The sequence below is a fragment of the Hippopotamus amphibius genome, chromosome 6 (assembly GCF_030028045.1).
Source record: "Hippopotamus amphibius kiboko isolate mHipAmp2 chromosome 6, mHipAmp2.hap2, whole genome shotgun sequence".
Taxonomy (NCBI): Eukaryota; Metazoa; Chordata; class Mammalia; order Artiodactyla; family Hippopotamidae; genus Hippopotamus; species Hippopotamus amphibius.
The window spans coordinates 119,675,385-119,695,614 of NC_080191.1; the positions used below are offsets into that span (position 1 = coordinate 119,675,385).

General features: G+C 47.8%; 1 protein-coding gene across 1 annotated transcript in view; it reads right to left on the reverse strand.

Annotated features, from left to right (window-relative positions):
• RBP1 (retinol binding protein 1) overlaps window positions 1–20,230 on the reverse strand; it is a 79,446-nt gene that overhangs the window by 41,220 nt on the left and 17,996 nt on the right. Inside the window, 1 exon segment of the mRNA XM_057739731.1 lies at window positions 15,358–15,459. Coding sequence (XP_057595714.1) covers window positions 15,358–15,459 — 102 coding nt within the window.

Below are 20,230 nucleotides of genomic sequence, written 5' to 3' on the forward strand. Positions count from 1 at the left end.
AATATAAATAAATAAATAAATAAATAAATAAATAAATTTAGTCATTCTAACAAGTATGTCAAGGTATGTATTGTCACTTAATTTGCATTTTTCCAATGATTAATGATTAATGAACATCTTTTAAATGTTTTTATTTGCCATCCTTACTTTTTTTTTTGTAAGCTCTTTATAGGAATGTATTTGCTGGGCATATACCCAGAGAAAACCATAATCCAAAAAGAAACCTGTACCACAATATTCATTGCAGCACTATTTACAATAGCCAGGACGTGGAAGCAACCTAAATGCCCATCAACAAATGAATGGATAAAGAAGATGTGGCATATATATATACAATGGAATATTACTCAGCCATAAAAAGGAATGAAATTGAAATATGTAATGAGGTGGATAGACCTAGAGACTGTCATACAGAGTGAAGTAAGCCAGAAAGAGAAAAACAAATACCATATGCTAACTCATATATATGGAATCTGAAGAAATGGTACTGATGAACCCAGTCACAGGGCAAAAAGTGGAGACGCAGATGCAGAGAACAGAATTGAGGACATGAGGCTGGGGGGGTGGGGGGCGAAGGGGAAGCTGGGATGAAGTGAGAGAGTAGCATAGACATAGATACACTACCAACTGTAAAATAGATAGCTAGTGGGAACTTGCTGTATAACAAAGGGAGATCAACTCGATGATGGGTGACGCCTTAGAGGGCCGGGACAGGGAGGGTGGGAGAGAGTCGCGGGAGGGAGGGGATATGTGGATATATGTAGAAGAGTGTAAAGCATCCTTACACTTTCATTGAAGAAGTGTCTAATCAAGACTTTCACCCATTTTTTAACTGGATTCTTTGTTTTCTTACTGTTAAATTTAGAGCATTCTTTACATATTTCATATATGTGTCCTTTGCCATGTATGTGATTCACAAATGTTTTCTCCCATGTAGTCTTTTTATTATTAATTTCTAACTATTTTCCTTTTTTTTAAATAAATTTATTTATTTTATTTATTTATTGGCTGCGTTGGTCTTCGTTGCTGCACATGGGCTTTCTCTAGTTGCTGCGAGCAGGGGCTACTCTTTATTGTGGTGCGCAGGCTCCTCATTGTAGTGGCTTCTCTTGTTGTGGAGCATGTGCTCTAGGCATGTGGGCTTGAATAGTTGCAGCACATGGGTTCAGTAGTTGTGGCTCACGGGCTGTAGAGCACAGGCTCAATAGTTGTGGCACAAGGGCTTAGTTGCTCTGTGGCATGTGGGATCTTTCCAGCGCAGGGCTCGAACCCGTGTCCCCTGCATTGGCAGGTGGATTCTTTACCACTGCACCACCTAGGAAGTCCTCTAACTACTTTTCAATGTCAGTTTTGTTTTACTCTTTGATCCAAAATTTTCTTAAGAGAGTTAATGGGCCACAAAAAGAATGGCATTTAATAATGACACAACGTCAGTCAGGAGAGAGGTCATCCAGGGCCGATGGGAAATGTGTCTTGCTTAGGCAGGGCCTTTAGCTGACTCTTGAAGAATAAGTAGGGCTTGGGGGAAAAGTCTGTAGTGATTACAGCAACCTTGAGGGTTATCAGTTAGGGGCTATAAAATGGTAAGCGTCCCAAAGTACAAAATAGCAGAGGCTTTCTTAAGACATCCCCAGGCATTATCTTGATACTCCAGATAAGGTGATGCAATGCCCACTTCATCTGAAGAGCAGCACCCTCTCAGGTAGGCTTTTCTGTGGGCCAAAGGTCTCCACCTACTGCTGAGTGGCAGGAAGATTTCTTAACATGGTCTGGAGGTCTTCTTAGAAAGGCCATAAATGAAAAGTGTTGTCAAGGTTGGGCTGATAACCAGTGTGTGAAGTTCAGTCTATTCTTAGTTGCTCAGAGAGCATAGGGTGAAGTGAGGATGGAGAGGAGAACAGAACAGCAGGAGACCAAGTCCCACCTGGCTGGAGAAAGCCTGGTGGAGGCCATGTGGGGATTAACAAGAGAGAGCTCCTAGATGGGCAGCTCTTCTCTGCCAAGGTCACAGCGGCACAAAACTGATCAAAACTGAGCAGAATTCTTAGGAGAGTCAGTAAAAGAAGTTTTCTTGGAGGAAGGAGGGACTTCTTTTTTTAATTGAAGTATAGTTGATTTACAATGTTGTGTTAGTTTCAGGTGTATAGCAAAGTGATTCACATTATTTTCCATTATAGTTTACTATAAGATATTGAATATAGTTCCCTCAGCTATACAGTAGGTCCTTGTAGTTTATCTATTTTATATACAGTAATGTGTATCTGCTAATTTCAAACTCCTAATTTATCCCTTCCCACCACCTTTCCCTTTTGGTTAACCATAAGTTTGTACTGTATGTCTGTGAGCCTGTTTCTGTTTTGTAAATAAGTATATTTGTATCATTTTTTTAGAGCCCACATGTAAGTGATATATGATATTTGTCTTTGTCTGACTTCCTTCTCTTAGTACAATATGATAATCTCTAGGTCTATCCATGTTGCTACAATTGGCATTATTTCATTCCTTCTGTGGTTGAGTAGCATTCCATTGTGTATATATACCAACTCTTCTTTATCCACTCATCTGTTGATGGACATTTAGGTTGCTTCCCTATCTAGCCTACAGTAAATAGTGCTACTGTGAACACAGGGGTGCATGTATCTTTTTGAATTATCATTTTCTCTGTATATATGCCCAGGAGTGGGATTGCTGGGTCATATGGTAGCTCTATTTTTAGTTTTTCCAGGAATCTCCACACTGTTCTCCATAGTGGCTGTACCAATTTACATTCCCACCAACAGTGTAGGAGGGTTCCCTTTTCTCCACAAGAGGAGGGAGTTTTTGAGCAAATTTGTAAGAATTTTCTGGAAAGGGAAGAACTAGGCATTTTTCAGGCGGAACGGGAAGAAAACTAATGTGGGGCAGGAACCGTCACATCATTTCAGGGGACAAACCTGGCTCAAACAGAAAGGTTGTGTCTGGAAGCTTCACAGGAGGGACTTCTGAAAGAGGCCTTGAACATACATCAGAATGAGGAGGCAGGTGCTGTAGGACAGGAGTTAATGTGCCCCTTATCTCTCTGGTTTTCCACCCACACAATGGACCAGCCCGAAGTGCATCACCTGGGACTGCATCTGTGTACCTGCTAGAAATTTCCACTTTCTCACCTTTCCAAATATCTACAGCTTGCTCAGTCCACCCCCTGCAGGGAGTGTCTCTAGATCCTGTACCCCATCCTGTTCTTTATATGCCAGCGAGCGCCTATAGCACGGGCTGACTGAGGTGTCCATTTGGCCCCAGGCCCTGATGTAACATTTCCTGTGTGAATGGTCCAGACATGGCCCTGGCACTGATCAGGTGATCAGTGTGCATTTACAGAGGAATGGGGACATCCCAATCCACTGAGGCCATTTTGAAACTGGTACCTGCTATTGCCCCACTACTTATTTAACATCATCGGTAAGGGTTCTGTTTTGGTTTTTTTGTTTGTTTTTGTTTGGCTCAACACGATAGACATTTGGTCTCTCACTTTGGGAAGCCAGAAGTCCAAAATCCAGTTACTGGCAGAGTTGGTTCCTTCTGGAGGGTCTGAGTAAGAACCAGCTGAGTGCCTCTCTCCTCGCTTCTAGTTGTTGCTGGCAATCGTGGCATGCTTTGTGGTGTGTAGACACAGCACTCCAATTTGTGCCTCCAGATTCAAATCACCCCCCTCTGTGTGTGTCCCTTTCTGTCTCCTGCAGAGATAGACTAGTTAGAGTTTAGGGCCCCCTAATCCAGTATGATTTCATTTTGATCTCTACCCTAATCACATCTCCACTGGGTTTTAAATAATTAATAAGAGAAGCACCATCTTACTCTGTCCTCTATTCCTGACTTCTGTCGGATTCGAAAGAAAGACCTGAGGTTTCTTAGCTTTTTCTTCCTGCTCTTCTAGATCCTCGACATATCTGTGGGAAGACATTTGGGAACCTTTCTGAAACCTTGAAAATGTTAAAGTATGTGGGCCGAGCGATGGGATTCAGAATGTCCTGCTTGAGCAGTGGAGGAACTGAGGGTGCGGGGCGTGGAGACTAATATCACCCTGTTTGGCCCTGAAGGACGGCTGGTTAGCCAAAGACGGGTAAGATTCCTCAGAGGAGGAACAACCTAAGACAGGCACAGCCGCAGAGGGGCCAACAGGGGTGGGGCATAGAGCCTTCCTTATATCACCGTGTTTGGCCCTGGAGGATGACTGGTTAGCCAGAGACGGGTAAGATTCCTCAAGGGAGGAACAACCTAAGACAGGCACAGTCGCAGAGGGGCCAACAGGGGTGGGGCACAGACCCCCAATATCTGAGCGAGGTCTCCTGCCCCCAGGGGTGTTTTGCTCTCCAGGCCCAGCTCAAATCCACACCTGCTCAACTCGGACCCAGGAAGTAAACAAAGATAATTGCCTCAGTCATGTGAGGCCCTTGATTGTTTATGGGTGTAACCTGAGAATGTTAGCCCACGAACTCAATAAAAGCAACCTGGGATGAGTCAGCAGGGCTTTTGATCCGAGAGGTCTTGAGCCCCCCGGTCCCACTTTTCTCTTCAGTCTGTGTCTGTGTCTTCTTCAAGCTTGTGGCACCCGTCACTCGCCTCGAGTCGCCGAGCTGGTCTTGGCACATATCGACTCTGAAATGTGGCCCAAGGGAAGGCACAGTCTTTGGCATCACAAAGACCCGGGTACCAAGCCTCTGGGTTCTGTCTGGAAGGCCCTACAGGGAAGAAAGGAAGTCTTGCTATTGGCAGATACGTCGTACTCATGGGGTTCAGAGGACAAGGCATAGCTGTCCTTTATGGTTTCCACTGAGATACTGTCAGTCCACATAGAGTCTACCCTGATTGTGTATCAGAGAGTTCCTGTATTAGCTGCTTTTTTAAAAAATTTTTATTTATTTTTGGCTGCGTTTGGTCTTCATTGCTGCACACGGGCTTTCTCTAGTTGTGGTGAGTGGGGGTTACTCTTCGTTGCAGTGCATGGGCTTCTCATTACGGTGGCTTCTCTTGTTGTGAAGCACCAGCTCTAGGCACGCAGGCTTCAGTAGTTGCAGCATGAGAGCTCAAAAGTTGTGGCTCTCGGACTTAGTTACTCTGTGGCATGTGGCATCTTCCCGGACCAGGGATCAGACCCATGTCCCCTGCATTGGCAGGTGGATTCTTAACCACTGCACCACGAGGGAACTCCCCTGTATTAGTTATTAATTTCTGTGTAACAAATTACTCCCAAAACTTAGAGGCTTAAAACAACATAAACATTTATTATCTCACAATTTCTGTGGAAGGCAGGAGTTGAGAACAGCTTAGCTGGATTGGAGGATCTGCTTTTGAAGGTGTCTCACAAGTTATTGGTGAGAGGCTTCCACTGCTCTCCCTGTGGACAAGGGCTGCTCAAGTGTCTTCATGACGTGGTGGCTAGCTTCCCTCAGACTGAATGATCCTAGAGAGAGCAAGGAGGAAGTTGTATCCTTCACATATCATCACTTCTGCCACCAGTCCACATTCAAGGGGTGTGGGGGTCAGGGGCAGTTAGGCTCTACCATTCGAAAGAAGGCATATCAAAGAATTGGCCAAAATATTTTAAACCACCACAATTCACTTCTGTACTACGTCTCCATCCGTCTTCTCCTCTGTCTTCAGCTGCTTGGTCTAATTACTATTCTGCTCCCCCCACCTTCTCTCCCAGACCCCCAGAGTCCAGGGCTCTGCCAGGGTGGGGTATCTATGTGTGTGGTGGTGGTGGGGAGCTGGATTTGCTCACAAAAATCTCTTGCTATTCTGTATGCCAAACAACCTCTCAATAAAAGGTGAGGACAGAGAGAAAGGGGTTGGGGGAAGAAAACACCCTGTTTGACACAGGAAAGTGAACAATTTTAAGCAATTTCCTTAACTTGTCAGAGATTCTGCTTGTTTTCATCAGGAGGTTGGGGATGGTAATATTTATCGCACAAGATTGTTATATTAGGAATATTTTAGTCACAAGTAACAGAACTCTGACTCATACTAGTTAAGAAAAAACAAAGAGCTAATCGGCTCATACGTCAACAGCCCAGGGTGAGGGCTGACATCAGGCAGGCCCGGATCCTGATGCTCAAATGATGAAGCATCTCTTCATCTCTTGCCTCTGCTATCCTCCTTGAAGGCTTCAGTCCAGTAAGGCTCTCTCCACGCGATGGCTCTCAGCAGCCCCAAGCTGACATTCTACCCTTTTAGTATCCCCAAATGATAGAAAGCTTCTCTTTCCCAGTGGTTTAAACTAAAACCCCAAGATTAAGTACTTGTGCCAGGGTCAGTGACCCTGGGTCTGACTGGGCAGGCTGTGTTGTGTGCCCAATCCTGGAACTGGCTGGAGGCAAAAGAGTTAAGTCCTGTCTGAATCACATGGACCAAGTGTTATGACCAGAAGAAAGGGAGCCAGACTTGGAACAAGCAAACTGTCAGTGGTCTACTATACTGATGGTGAAGGTTGAAGGCGATAAAGTAAACAAACCGCCTGGCACTTTTTGGGGAATTTTTTTTCTCAATTCTTCTCTTTTCCTCTCTCTCCACATTTGATCCCCTGATAAGTCCATGGATTCTCCGTTAGCTTTGTTGCTGGCAGCTGTCCCTCCCCTCCCCCCCACCGCCTTGCTATGGCCTCTCACTGCCACTCTCCTGGACTATTGCTGGAGGACCACCTCGCTGACCCCACTCCAGCTCTCTCAGAGCACCTAAACCAGAATCTGGCTCTGAGAGATCCATCACCTCCACACACTTTCCTATGTCGCCTTGGCTGCAGAGGTCCACGTGGTTGGATTATGGAAGGGAAAGCTGGCTGCAGGAAGGTGGTAGAGTTAGCTCGCTGGGATGGAGCAGAGATGCACTGGGCACTGCAGTTCCCAATGCAGCCCTGGAAACCAGAGCATCTATGAGCTGAGGGAGAACAGATGGCCAGAGTGTGCTACAGATTTGCAGTCTCCACATTCGATCAGTTCCACTCTCCATCTCCCCCAGAAGAGAAGCAATTGCTTTCCATGCTTTGATCTAAAGTGGAAAGTGCCTGGCTAACCCAGCCCATCAGTTCTTCAAGGGTGTTCATATTTAAGCTAGATGGAGTTTGATTTAATGCAGGATCATTTATTTATTTAAAATTTCATTTATTTTAACTAGTTTTTAAAAACATTTTTATCGTGGACTATTTCAAACATCTACACAAACAGACAAGATAGTTGAATGAACTCCATATACCCATCACACAGCTCTGACATTTATCAGGTCATGGCCAGTGTTACTTCCCTATTCCTTCTGCCCCTCCCCTCCTAATTATCTTGAAACAAATCCCAGACAGTATGCCTTTTATCCATAAATGTTTCAGTGTGTTATCTCTAAAAGAAAAGAACTCTTGAAATATATGACTGTAATGCCATTTAACAGTATTTCTGGTAATATCATCAAATATTGTCAGTGTACAAATTTCACTAATTATCTCCTATCCTTTTTGGTTTTAGTTTTTGTCTCTGCTGTTCATTTGTGTGAATTAGAATTCAGATAAAGGCTAAATAGTATGATTAGTTGATATGTCTCCTGAGTCTCTTTTAGTCTACAGGTTCCCTCTCTGTATCTCTTTTCTGTCCCTTGCAATTCATTTGTTGAAGAAACCAGGTTGTTTGTCCTCTAGTTTCTCACAGTCTGAGTTTTGCTGGTTGCATCCCTGAAATGACCTTTAACATGTCCTTCTGCCCCTGCATTGCCTGTATACATGTAGTTTGATTGGAGACTTGACCAGATTCAAAGTTGAATTTTTGGAGAGACCACTTTGGAGGTGGTATATGTAAGAAGCACATGGGTCTGGTGGCCTCTCTTTTGCACCCACTACCAGTGTAGATAGCACCCATGACACTGGACACCAGGAACCAGAGGCTCTGCCACTGGTGCCCCCCCAAAGTCAAACCCTGTGGATTCCCAGAGAATCCTACGTGCAGTACCTGCCTCACGTAGTTCTCTTACCAAATCTCTTCAGTTGGGAGCATATAATTGAAGGCACTTCGGTCTTACACCTGGAGCTCTCCCTTCCATTCATACCTTGAAGAGATGGAATTCCTAACAAAGAAAGCTCCTTAAACAAGGGAGAATTGTTCACATGATGGCAGGCAGCCACAGACGTGACAAATGTCCACTAGGGGTGTCTAAAACTGTGACAGGACTGAGCGTTAAGTGTTGGGAGTTCACACAGGGTCACATGGGAGCCCGCGGTGTTAGGCAAAGGGACCCATCGGCCCAGACATCACATTCATGAAGGGCTCTTCCACTTTATCACCAAAGGCAGTTACACGTGAAGGTCACAGGGAGACAGTAATGAAGTTCATTCTCCACCTTTAAACTTGTGAATTATGATTGGACCAGACTGCCTCAGGGACACTATGAATGCATTAATTTTACAACTTCTGGAATGATCTTGGAATTAGCACGACATAATTATATTGTATTTTTGTCTGCTAAACTACTGCTTACATGCAACCATTTAAAATAAATAACAATTTTGTCATACTGATCTGTATTTCTTTACTGGGAGCATCTCAAAAAGGGGAAATGGCCAGGATCACCCTTGAGAGGATCAGAACTCAGAGAAGCAGGGGTTGTGGGCTGTGGAGGGGGGAAAAAAGGACCCCAGACTGGACTCTGAAGGATGGGTAGGGTTTTAGTTATTGGAGGGGAAATGGGGGATGTCAGGATTGGTAAGTATCCTTCCCAGAGCAAATCAAGTCCTTTTTTCCAAAGGGACAGCCATCCCTTTCCTTGTCCCAACTCTCCCTGAGAGGGAAGCCATTCCCACGATGTAGTGACTAGCAGGTCCCTGCCACCTCTGCAGGTCTGCAGGTTCCCAGATCAGGGTGGGATGTGGGGCTGGGGCTGAGCTGGTGAAGGCCCTAGGGACTCAGACCTGCAGGTGGGGTGGGGTAGCGTAGATAAGGGACATTTCAAAGAATTAAGCAGAGTTTAATTGCAGTGCAGCATTGAGCTGTTTAATTTGCACCTGAAAGGAATGGTAGTGGTGTCCTAATTAACGGAGACAGAGGATATAAATTGGGGCTTCCAGAGAGGTCCTTGGGGTTCACATGTCAGGATTTTATTGTGGGAAGATTTGGGAAGCTGCCCAGAGAATGACATTTTAGGGGCCTTGGGGGTTTCAGGTCAGAAGTCCATCCTCCTGCCAGCCCTGTGATGGAGGGTCGCCGTGTCTGCAACGGAAACTCCGGGGTCCCTATCAGTATCCTGCACGTTGGGGGGAGGGGTGGCAGAGAACCTGCACCGGAGTCTGCACCCCCAGGAGGTCAGAGAGCCCCTGCAACCCTCCACCCCCCACCGCTGAGGCAGTCTGGGGCTTCCTGCCCTAGAAACCCACCCCCCTTGATTTCCGTTAACCACTTCCCAACTGTTCCTGGGCTTGGCTCCCCTTGCTCTTCCGTCACCCACACCGTGTTGTCATGCCTGCAGTGAAGTCACGTTGCTTCCACCCTGAAGTACCTCTCAGATCTCTGATTTTTTTTTAACCCATACATAAGTTGGCTTGTTATACACCAGGCACTGTTCAAATCTCTTTGCAGATAAAAGACACACCTGTTCCAAGTTGCTTACATGGATTAATTTAATCCTCACGAAAAGTCCATGAGGAATTATTAGCCCCGATTCACAGGTGAGCAAACTGAGGCACAGAGAGGTTGCATGACTTGCCTTAACCTCACAGAGCTAGAAAGTAGCAGAGATGGACTCGAACCGGGGTCACGTGGCCAGAACTTAGCCACTCGGCCACTTCACCCCCTGCCTTCCCAGCGAGGGCCTGCTATCGCCCAAGGCCCGGCCTCAGCACCTCCCACCTGAGCTGCTGAACATGGCAGTCCTACTTTTTGTTTTTGTTTTTTTTTTTAATTTTTAATTTTTTGATATTTTGTCTGTGCCATGTGGCAAGCAGGATCTTAGTTTCGCTTACTAGGAATCGAACCTGTGCCCTCTGCAGTGTAAGCATGGAGTCTTAACCACCAGACCACTAGGGAAGTCCCCTTAGTTTTTGAATATTTGAAATTATATGATGTGAATATATTAGTAAGGTCTCACCTCAGGTGTATTTTGAAATATTGTAATCCTCCCATTTGAAAAATGTGGAAAAAAACTCCAAAACCTTTCCAAGTTGGCCAGCCTAGGGATTTGCAAGATGAAGTGACACGATTTCCACAGTCTCGTGGCACCAGGTGAGCCGGTAAATAGGCAACCTCCATCCTTTGTCGTCCTGCGGGCATCACAGTATTGTTGCCAAGCTTTGGAAATTCAGTGAGTGAATTCATTCCTACTGCCCGGTTATGTGATCAGTCACTGTTGTTAGAATTGAAAATCTTTTTTATATCCGGTAACAATGGCATCCAAGTGTCCGTTAAGTGGTGGAGCCTGCGGTCGTGCTCCCCAAATGGAGCCAACATCAATAGCTTTGCACGGGAGGTGAGAGGTGCTAAAATGCCTCAAAAAGGGCTGAGCAAGCACCATGATACATACGGCTGCCGACTTAGGAGCAAGCCCTTCGCAAGCCATTGGAGATGAAGCTGAGAAAACGGAAAGCGGTGCTTAAAAGCCCAAAGCCTGCTTCTGTGGTTATAGATTTATGTACAATAAGAAACATCCCTCCCACTTGACATGTACTTCTTTGGGAAGATTAATCTCATATGAAGTGAATTTCAATGAAACGTGACTGCCCTGTGCTAAACTCCAACTGGCACTCCTCGCCTTTTCTCTTCTGACTATGGAGAGAATGGCTAGCAGATTAGTTCTGCTGAAAGGTGGATCACGCCACTCTCCTGCTGAAAAACCTCCTGTGGCTTCCGCTGACCAGGTCCTGGTATTCAAGTTACTCAGAGTGGGGCTGAGTCTCCCCTGGGTACCAGAGGTTCCCAAGGATGGGGTCAGGACCCCTACACCACATGTACACTCACACCAGCAGGGCTGCACCATTGAGACCCCCATCAGAACCTCACCCCGTTGGGTGAGGCATTTACGTATTGGGAGTGGAAGTCTGATGGGGTCTCAGTACCTGGGATGGGATGGGAACCAACAGGTGTGGTGCTCGCTCAGTGCCTGATGCATAATAGGCCTTCATTAATGATTTGTGTGTTGAATGAATGGACAGTCTTTACAAAAACCTTTGCCTTTGAGTTCTCCGCCCTCGGGGACAAAGATCAAGGCCACAGACATGAAGGGGTCTCCAGGATCTTGGGCCATTCTGGGCTTTCATCTCCTTGGTCTAGGCTAGGGAAATGACCTCGGTAATCAAAAAACTTATTTCTTACATTTGTCTAGGGTGGGTTTCTCAACCTTCCCACTGTTGACATATGAGGCTGGATAATTCTTTGTTGTGGAAACTGTCCTGGGCATTGAAGGCTATTTAGCAGTACCCCTGGCTGCTACCAGATGCCAGGAGCGCCACCTCCCAACCCAAGCTGTGAAATCAGGGATGTCTGCAGACACTGCCAAATGCTCCTGGGTGGGGGCTGGATCACTCCCAGGTTAGAAGCACTGGTCTAGGGCAGGGATCCTCAACTCCAGTGGTATACTAGAATCACCTGGGGAGCTTGAAAAAAAAACTGATGCCTGGATCCCACCTCCAGAGGTTCTGATGTAATTGGTCCTGGGGAGCGGCCTGGGAACAGCAAATTTTAAAAGCTTCCTAGGTGGTTCTAAGGTTTAGCCAAGTCTGAGACCCACTGGTCTGGCACTGGGCAGTCTACAAGTTTTATATACATGTCAAGCCTCATGACCTACCTGTGCAGGAAGGGAGGGGGATTATTATTGCAGGTTTCTGACTAGAGAAGTGAGGTCCAGAGAGGTGTGGTGGCCCTGCGAATGGTGGTGTTGGGATTTCAACTCAGCTCATCTGACTGCTAACCCAGTGCTCCTCCCAAGGGGCAGGGCCCAGCCTGGGCAGGCTTGGTGTTGAGGGTCCTCAACGTGCGTCTTTCCTTTCCTAGTGGTTCTTCCCACCCATGGTCTTCCACCTCCTCACTCAGTTTCCCTGTTTCTTTATGCAAAGGCACAGCTAGCAGTCATTTACACTTTAGTGAGAACATGAGGCTATTTTCTTCTTCCAGGGGAATTGGCAAGTTATGCCTCATCTGTAACAGTGAAGAGGAAGGCTTCACATCAGCCCATAGATGGGGTGGGGATGGTTTTGGGGTGATGAGGTGTATATTCATAACATCTCTGAAATCAAATCCAATTGGTAATTGTCTCTCATTAAGGTTCATCTCATTCTAGCTTTGCGCTTAAAATTCTATCCAGTTCCATTTCATTTACGAGCAATGTTTGGAGCATCTCCTGTACATGTGTCAGTGAAGTCATTGTTGGTCTGACCTCCTTAACAAGGCTCTAAACTCCGAGATAGAGGGCATCTTGGCCTGCTTCCAGCACTCACTACACCTTGGCCTTGACTGGACATGTGACATGGTAGGTACTTAATACACAGATGACTGAATGTCAGGCCACACACCCCAGACACAAGCCTGTGCCCTGGAGAGAGACCGCACAGGTGTAACATCAGGACTAAATCTGCAGGTATGTGGCTGAATCTCTCCCTTCTGCTCAGGGCTGGCACCAAGAGCAGCCAGCTTCAGGAGCCTTCAGAGAAAACGTGAACACAGTGGGGTTTTGAAGCGTCTCCAAAACAGACATCTCGAGCAGAGACCACTTTTATTGGGATGGCTTCATTTGAAGAAAAGGGAAAGAGATGATGCCAAGAGACAGACTCTGCTAACAGATGCGGGGGTGGCTGATCATCTCTGCCCCACGCTGTGCAGAGAGGGGGACCCTGGTGCCCCCCACCCCGTCCATGCCACTCATTCCTTGAGACTAAGGTAGGCTCAGGCTTCAGTTCACCTTTTTGAATACTTGCTTGCAGACCACACCCTGCACTCTCATCTCCTGAAACAAAAGCAGATTCTTGTTATTGGCCAAAGCAAGGTCACACTTGGGGCTCAGCGCCTGATTGCTGTTTTTCCCCAAGAGTTGGTCTGAACTAGGCAATTCCTTGCAGAGTCGGCTGAAGTGGATGAGTGGACGTCAGGCTCGGCTACACCCTGTAGACAGAGCTGGCTGGAGACAGATGTGCCTCAGAGCTGATCGACAGGACCCTCTGATGCCTCCCTCCCCCTACTACCTTTAAGGAGCCAAGCCGAAAGGCTTTCAGAACATCAGGCCTGAGCCCAGGTCAGAGTCTGCATGAAGGCCTGCAAGAAATCAGGGCCAGACACAAGGCTCAACCCCCAAAGGGCTCCATAGGTCACTGCAGACCAGAGTTGCAAACTAGCATGGTGGTTCCAAGCTTCAGCTGCACCTTAGAGCGTTACTGGGGAGTTTGAAAAATGCCTGGGTTCTAGGCTAGACTAGTATCAGTACTGCAGAGGGTGAAGTCCTGGAATTGCTATTATTAAAAGCTCCCAGCTAGTGCTAAATGCAGCTAAGAAAGCCCATGCTCTGCCTTCAGGGCATCCCCTGCTGAGAGTTGCCAACAAGAATGACAGCACAGGTTGCCACACCTGCCAAGCTTTTTTCTTTTTTTCTTTGGTAGGAGTCTAGAAATCTGAATATTTATGTGACATCTCCTAATTTTTTAAATTATTGGCTAAAGACGTTTGAAGCCCGTGGATGGCCAAATAAAAGGCCCCCACTCTGCAACCTCTGGCAAAAAGCCACAGAACTATTGAGCTGACAGGGCCAATGGAGATCACATAACTACCCTCATTGCACTGCAGCTGAGGAAACAGAGGCCCAGGAAGGAGACTGGCTCAAGGTCAGGCACTGCAGCCCAGGCTCTACAAGAGCCTAAGCTGCCTCTGAATATGATGCCCTTGCACCTCTTCTCAGCGCCCACACATCCCGAAGATCCTGCAGACCCTGGCCTTGGCAGGAGCCCTGTGTGGTGGGATGGAGTTTGGTAGATGAGTTTGAGGGAAGGAAGGCACCTCCCCAAAAGTACCTGGTGAGTCAGAGTAGAACCCAGGTCAGCTGGATGAGGCTCTTTTCTCAGAAGGAAGGCAGCTGGGGAGCTCCAAGGAGGGGCAGAAGGAGTGATGGGAGGTCTCCTCTCAGAGGGCAGGTGTTATTTTAGCCCCCGGAGGCTAAGGCCCTTACTCTGGATTTGGATGTGCTTTTCCCAGACAATGGATGGAGTAGATGCGGTTTTGACCAGAGGTCCCAGGCTGGAGGACAGGGTGACTGGGGCCCACACCTGAGCTGAGAGAGACTTCTCCCCCACCCCTGACCCAGATTGTTGAGATTGTAAGCAGATAGGGTAAGGGGTCCCCAAACATAAGGGAAGCCTTTTTTTGGCCTGAGCCATTTCGTAATCTAAGCCTGGCCGTAATGCTTGCCCTTGAACAGGTCTCAGTACCTAACTATGTTAAGAGAAGTGAAGGAATGCAGGAACCAAGGAAAAGCGTGAAGAAACAATAGTTGAGTGATAAAAGAGTCCTAGTTCCCCCTCAAGGGATACACGTAACAATCTGATACGTGTGTATCTGATACGTGGGAACTAAGGCCCCCACTCAGGTGCATGATGTTGACATTTTCTGCCCCTCATGACTTCAATCAACTAAAGGTTGGACACTGTCAACCCTTTGCCCCAGTTCTATACTGAATTCTCCTCTGCCTAAGCCCCTTCATGAATACACATGTGCCCTTAGCTTAAAACTTCCCCAATTTTGCTATTCAGGGAGACTCTGGGGAAAGATCCCTGGTGTTCTCACATGCTGCAAATAATAAATCCTTCCTTCTCCTGATTTTCAGCTTGGTTGTATCTTTTGGTTCCGCACCCACCAAGAGGTGAACCCAGTTTTTGGGTAACAAGATCACGTCTTGAGAAGCCTAGAGAACTCACCCTGGTTCTGGCTTGCCACAATTTGGTATGGTGAAAATAGACCTCATTTGAGAGCAAATTTTAGTTCTGCCGTCTTCCAGCTGTGTTACTTGGATGCGAGCCTCTGCGTCCTTATATTCAAAATAAGAACCATAACGGTACCTGGCCCATAGGGCTGCTGAGACAATGGAAAGAGACATGGAATGCTAAAGGGCTTCACTCCACATCTCATGCATTGCAGGTGCACCTCCTCAGCTCCTTGCTCTGCTTGGACAATTGTGTCAGCCGAGACCTTGAAAACACATTGCTCAGTTTTTAAGCATCTTCAAGCATCTTCTCCAGGGCCTTGGAAGAGATGCTTCAGAGCAGAACCAAGGTCCAGCCATGGCACAATCTTCCCAAATCCATCCAGACCCCAACATGACCAGGGCCTCTGGGGCCCAGCTTGGCTTATCTACCCCCAACTCCCCAGCCCTGGAACCTACCAGGTGCAGCTCGTCACCCTCAATCCACTGAGTCCAGCCACGTCCCTCCTTCTCGCCCTTCTGCACGCACTCAAGCTTGTCTCCGTCCCAGCTCACCGTGGTCTGTGGAGCCAAAAAACTCAGTTGTCAGTCTGCAGCTTGCAGCCCCTGGGTGTCAGGGGAGGGGCAGCTCCAACCCTGAGACTCTAAGGTGTGCTCAAGTCAGTTTCATTATAGACAATTTTCAGCCTCATACTCCTTGTCCATCACGTGCAAATCGGTTTTGAAATTTACAAAAATGTTCATAAATTTAAATGGGTAATGAGGAGAGAAAAAGTCACTAGGGTAGGCCTGTGGGTGCAAAGGCTAAGCATGGGACTGGGAAGGGAGGAGGGGCTTCTGAGGGTTGAGCGCACACTGGGTGTGCAGGGCATGAGGGCTGCTGGCCTGCATCTTGGTGGTGAGAGGCAGGTTTCTTAGAATACACTGCTCATCCCCAGACGTCCATTCATTCACCTGTTCATTTCTTTCTTTCATTCATTCATTGTTTCAACCTGTGCAATGTCTTGGAACACCAAAAAGCCCTACCCTTTCCCTCCAAGAGCTTTTCACTGCCTGGAGAATGACCTCAGATATAAATCACCAACCACGGGTATGAATGGCAGCTCTTCCAGGTCTCCATGCTGCCTCTGAATCCTCACGTGGAGCATGGGTTAGCATCTCTGTTCTACAGGTCAGGCTAAGGGACTTGCCAAGTTCACCCAGGTGTCAATGGCAGAGCCAGGTCAGAACAGGGATGTGTGGGGCTCTGAGTCCCCCTCCCCAGTGGACCATGCTTCCCTAGGTGCCCATTGTCATCAGAGTTACAGACCAGTGGCTGCAGGAGCCCACATGAGAGTCAGGGAAGGGGGGGCTCTGGGAGGAGGAGGCACCAGGGCTGGGACCTGAAGGACAGAAAAGCAGAGTGGAAGCAGAGAAAAGCAGGTGCTGGAGGAGAGGGCTTTTCGCAGGACCACCCCTAGACAGAGGCACAGAGACTGGACAGTACAAGGCACGCTCAGGAAGCTCCTCAGGCGGGTTCCGGGTTCCAGGGGACCTTGGGAGGGAAAGAGGAGGAAGCTCCCTTCTGGTCTGGCCGCCACTCTACCCCCGCCCCACCTTTGAACCCTTATGTCTTCCCTGAGCCCTGTGTGCCCCAGCCAGGTACTGGGTATTCTGAAGGGCAGACAGACAGAAGGAGGAGGCCCAGCCCGTGCACATGGACCCACCCAGAAATACAGGGCTCAAAGTGCTGAAATTTAGAGGGGAGAAGGTCCAGGAGCTCATGGTCTAGACTGGGACCTGTGTGCAGTGGGCATCTCCCACACCTGCAGCTACCCACCTCCGGTCCACATGAGCCCTGCCTCCCCCTGTGGAGGTTAGAACCCCATCTGTCACTTCACTGTGTGGCTCTGAGCAAGCCCATCCCTCCTCTGGGCCCCAGTGTTCCCATAGGAAGAGTCAGAGGCCATGAGCTCAGAGGCCTTGGCTTTATAGAGGTAAGGCTCTATGATTCTTGTGTTCCTGCCACGCTCAGGTGAGTGGACAGTCATCACAGCCTGAGAAGGATTTAGGAGAGAATGAGGAATCTGGGAAATGGGTGTAGAATAAGTGTGCCACTCCTTACAGGAGGACCACCTCCCCCTTCCTCCCCAACCCCCCGTCTCCCGCCTGAGCTTGCTGATCTCTACCACTCTCTACGGTTGGGATGAAGCCTCCAATGAGAGGCTGGCAAAAGGGGGACAGGTGGAGGCAGTGTCCAGAGCCCCCAGCTCCGCACAGGAATCAGTCTGCCCTCTGCTCCTGGAGCCCAGAGGCAGGGAGGGCACAGGAGGACCTGGGGTGGGGGCGGCTCCTCTCTCTGGTCCAGAGATCACTTGGGGCACGTGTCCAGCCCCAAGCCAGAAAGAAGGTCCCATCTCCAAGTCAGAACAGAATGAAGTAAATGGCTGATGAGGTGGGTTGTGGGTAAAGGCCACTAACGACCTCAAGCCACACACAAGATGCCCATTCACTGGGCGCCTCGTCCACACCTGGCCTGTGAAGGGAAGTGGGGGCTGAAATCAGATGGTCCTCAACTTCAAGGAGTCCGTAAGAACACCTGGCCTCCTCATCAACTGAGCGCCTCTTTATGTGTTTATCCAGAAGTGTACCCCGCACACCGAGGGCTCCAGACTCAATCAGAGGCCAAGAGAGAATCACTGGTGCTCCGTTAACAACAGACACACGCTGTCTCTACCAGAAATATAAGAGTCAATGGGCATATTCATACCCTCTGTATGAGTTCAAGAAATGCTCAAAAAAGAACACAGTAGTAAAAAGAATACCTAAAATCTTGCTTCTTCAGAGATAATTAAATTTTGATGTATTTCTGTCCAGTCTTTTTTCATATGTATATGAAAACTGTGTTTCTAAAAAACATACATAGTTTTTAAAAATTAGGATTGCATTATTTTTTTGTACCCTAGTTTCTTCATTTAATAGGAGCAATTTTCCATTTCAACAAATATTCTGCATAAACGTTATTTTAATTGTTATATAGTATTTAGGAAATGGCTACATAGTTTATAGGCCCCACCCAGCACAAAATGAAAATGAAGACTCCTTTTTTAAAAATGATTAAGCATTTTAAGACTGTGACAGTAGAGCATTAAACCACGGGAGGGGCCCTTCTGGACACAGGAGCCTGTGGGACTGCACTGGTCACAGGCCCGTGAAGCTACTCGTGATAGTATTTCATTGCACATACACACCATTATTGAGCTCATTACCTATTCTTGGACATTTAGGTTATTTATAATTCTATGCTACTGTAAATAAGACTTCTTTGCATACAGGTTTGAACACAATGTTTCTTTAGAATAAATTTCTAGAGGAAAAATCATTGCATGGAAGAGTGCGCATATTTTTAAGGATTCTGATAAGTATCACCACCTTGATCTCCAGAAGGCACACACCTGCTCACCTTCCAATATCAATGTCACAGAACGAGCATGAAAGAGATGTTCATTAATGGTAAAGCAGGCTTTGCTCCTGTGCTAACACATTACCCTTTCCAGATCATTTGCCATCTTTTAACAGGGACCATTTGGATACAGATAATAAAAATACCTTACCAAAAGAATGATGGATGGCACAATTTCAGGCTTCATGACAGATCAAGGGATTTAGGAAGTGGAAAGCTCTTTGAGTGCAACGAACACTTTCTTAGAGCCCTACAAATCAGACCCTTAAAGAGAAGCATCCTTAACACACAAATACATGTCAGTTTCCAGAGGAGGCACTTTCTCAGCCCCGAGTTCCTGTTGACTCTTGACGCTGGCTGAGTTGGGCAGAAAAAAAGACTATTCTCGTCTGTATTGGACATGCAGGGGAGGCTGAGCTCAGAAAGGTTAAGTGACTTTCTCAGCGTCACCCAGCTAACGAGGAAAAGAATTGGGGCCGGAACATGGGCTTTGCATGACTCAGTGCCCCCTTGTTTCCCAGCCCAGGCAGGGCACCCAGCAAATGTCTGGTAAGTTTTGGGGGCTGCGGAGAAAACGTGGGCATTATGCTAAGACTCTGAGCGGCTCCCAGGAGAGGCACCCTTCAGTTTCAGCCCAATATTTCCAGGTGTGGGCGCTGGGAGCCAGAGAGGGGTCCTGAAGGCCCCTGCCCTAAGAGATCACCGCAGAGAAGGGCAGACAGAGACCTGCCAGGCAGTTACGGCTCAGTGTGGTAGGTGCTACCCTTAGGGGGCCAGGGGCTGTGGTGCCCAGGAGGGCCCCTCATCTTCAGAGGAAACACAGCTAGTTGTTTAAAGTGGGGACATACGAGGCTGGGGCATAGACGGGGTCATAGAGCCAGACTATAACTGGGACTGTGGCCTGGGGCATGTTTTCAACGCCTCCCAATGCTGCCTGCGCCCTCACACAGCTTCATGGCTCTGATCTGCTGGGTAGAACACTCACCAGTGGGCCAGGGAGCCTGCCAGGCTGTCTTCTGGGTTAAAGAGGCCAGGAAGCTCAGCTCCCGGTACGTGCTCCTCTCCCACCCTGAATCCGGTTGACCTAGTATTGTCAGCATAGAACACATCAGTCTACATAGACCTGGGCCCTCTCTCCCTAGCTGTGTGCAATGACCTTGGGCAACGGGATGAACCTCTCAGAGCCTCAGTGTCCTCACCTACAAAAGAGGGATTCATGGTACCTACTGTGGCAGACTGTTCCAACGGGGTCCCCAATGGACCACATGAGGTTCACAGCCTTGTGAAGCCACTCCCACGTTGATTCTGGCCTTGGCTGTGTGACTGGCTTTGGCCAATGCGACAGCAGCAAGTGTGAGGCAAGCAGCACCTTCGAACGTCACTTGTATGCTGGGGGCTCAGCCTTTTGGGACCCTCCCCTCTTGGGACTGAGCTGCTGTGCTTTAAGGAAGTGCAGGCTATTCTACTGGAGTGAAAAGCACATGAGAAGCCCCGGAGGATGAGAAGGAGTGGTCCCTGTGGGAGAACTGAGGCGCCCCAACCGAGCCCTTAGCTGAATGAAGTCACACAGAGCCATGAACACCCAACCAACCCACAGGATCATGAGAGTAAATGGTGGCTGTTTGAACGTGTTACGTTTGGTTTATTACGTGGCTTTGGATAACTGCCAGACCCACTTTACTAGTTTATGCTGAAGATGAGAGCGAATACACATCAGATGCAGAAGGCTGGCATATAAGGCCCTAGGTCATGGTAATCATGACCTCCCGGCTTCGATAAGGGTGGGATTTGCTTGCTGAAGCTGAACAACACCTAAAGCCTTTCTTTTTTAAGGTGGAGATTTGTGAAGAAGTGACGGACAAGCTATTCACCATGGCTAAATGTTTCAGA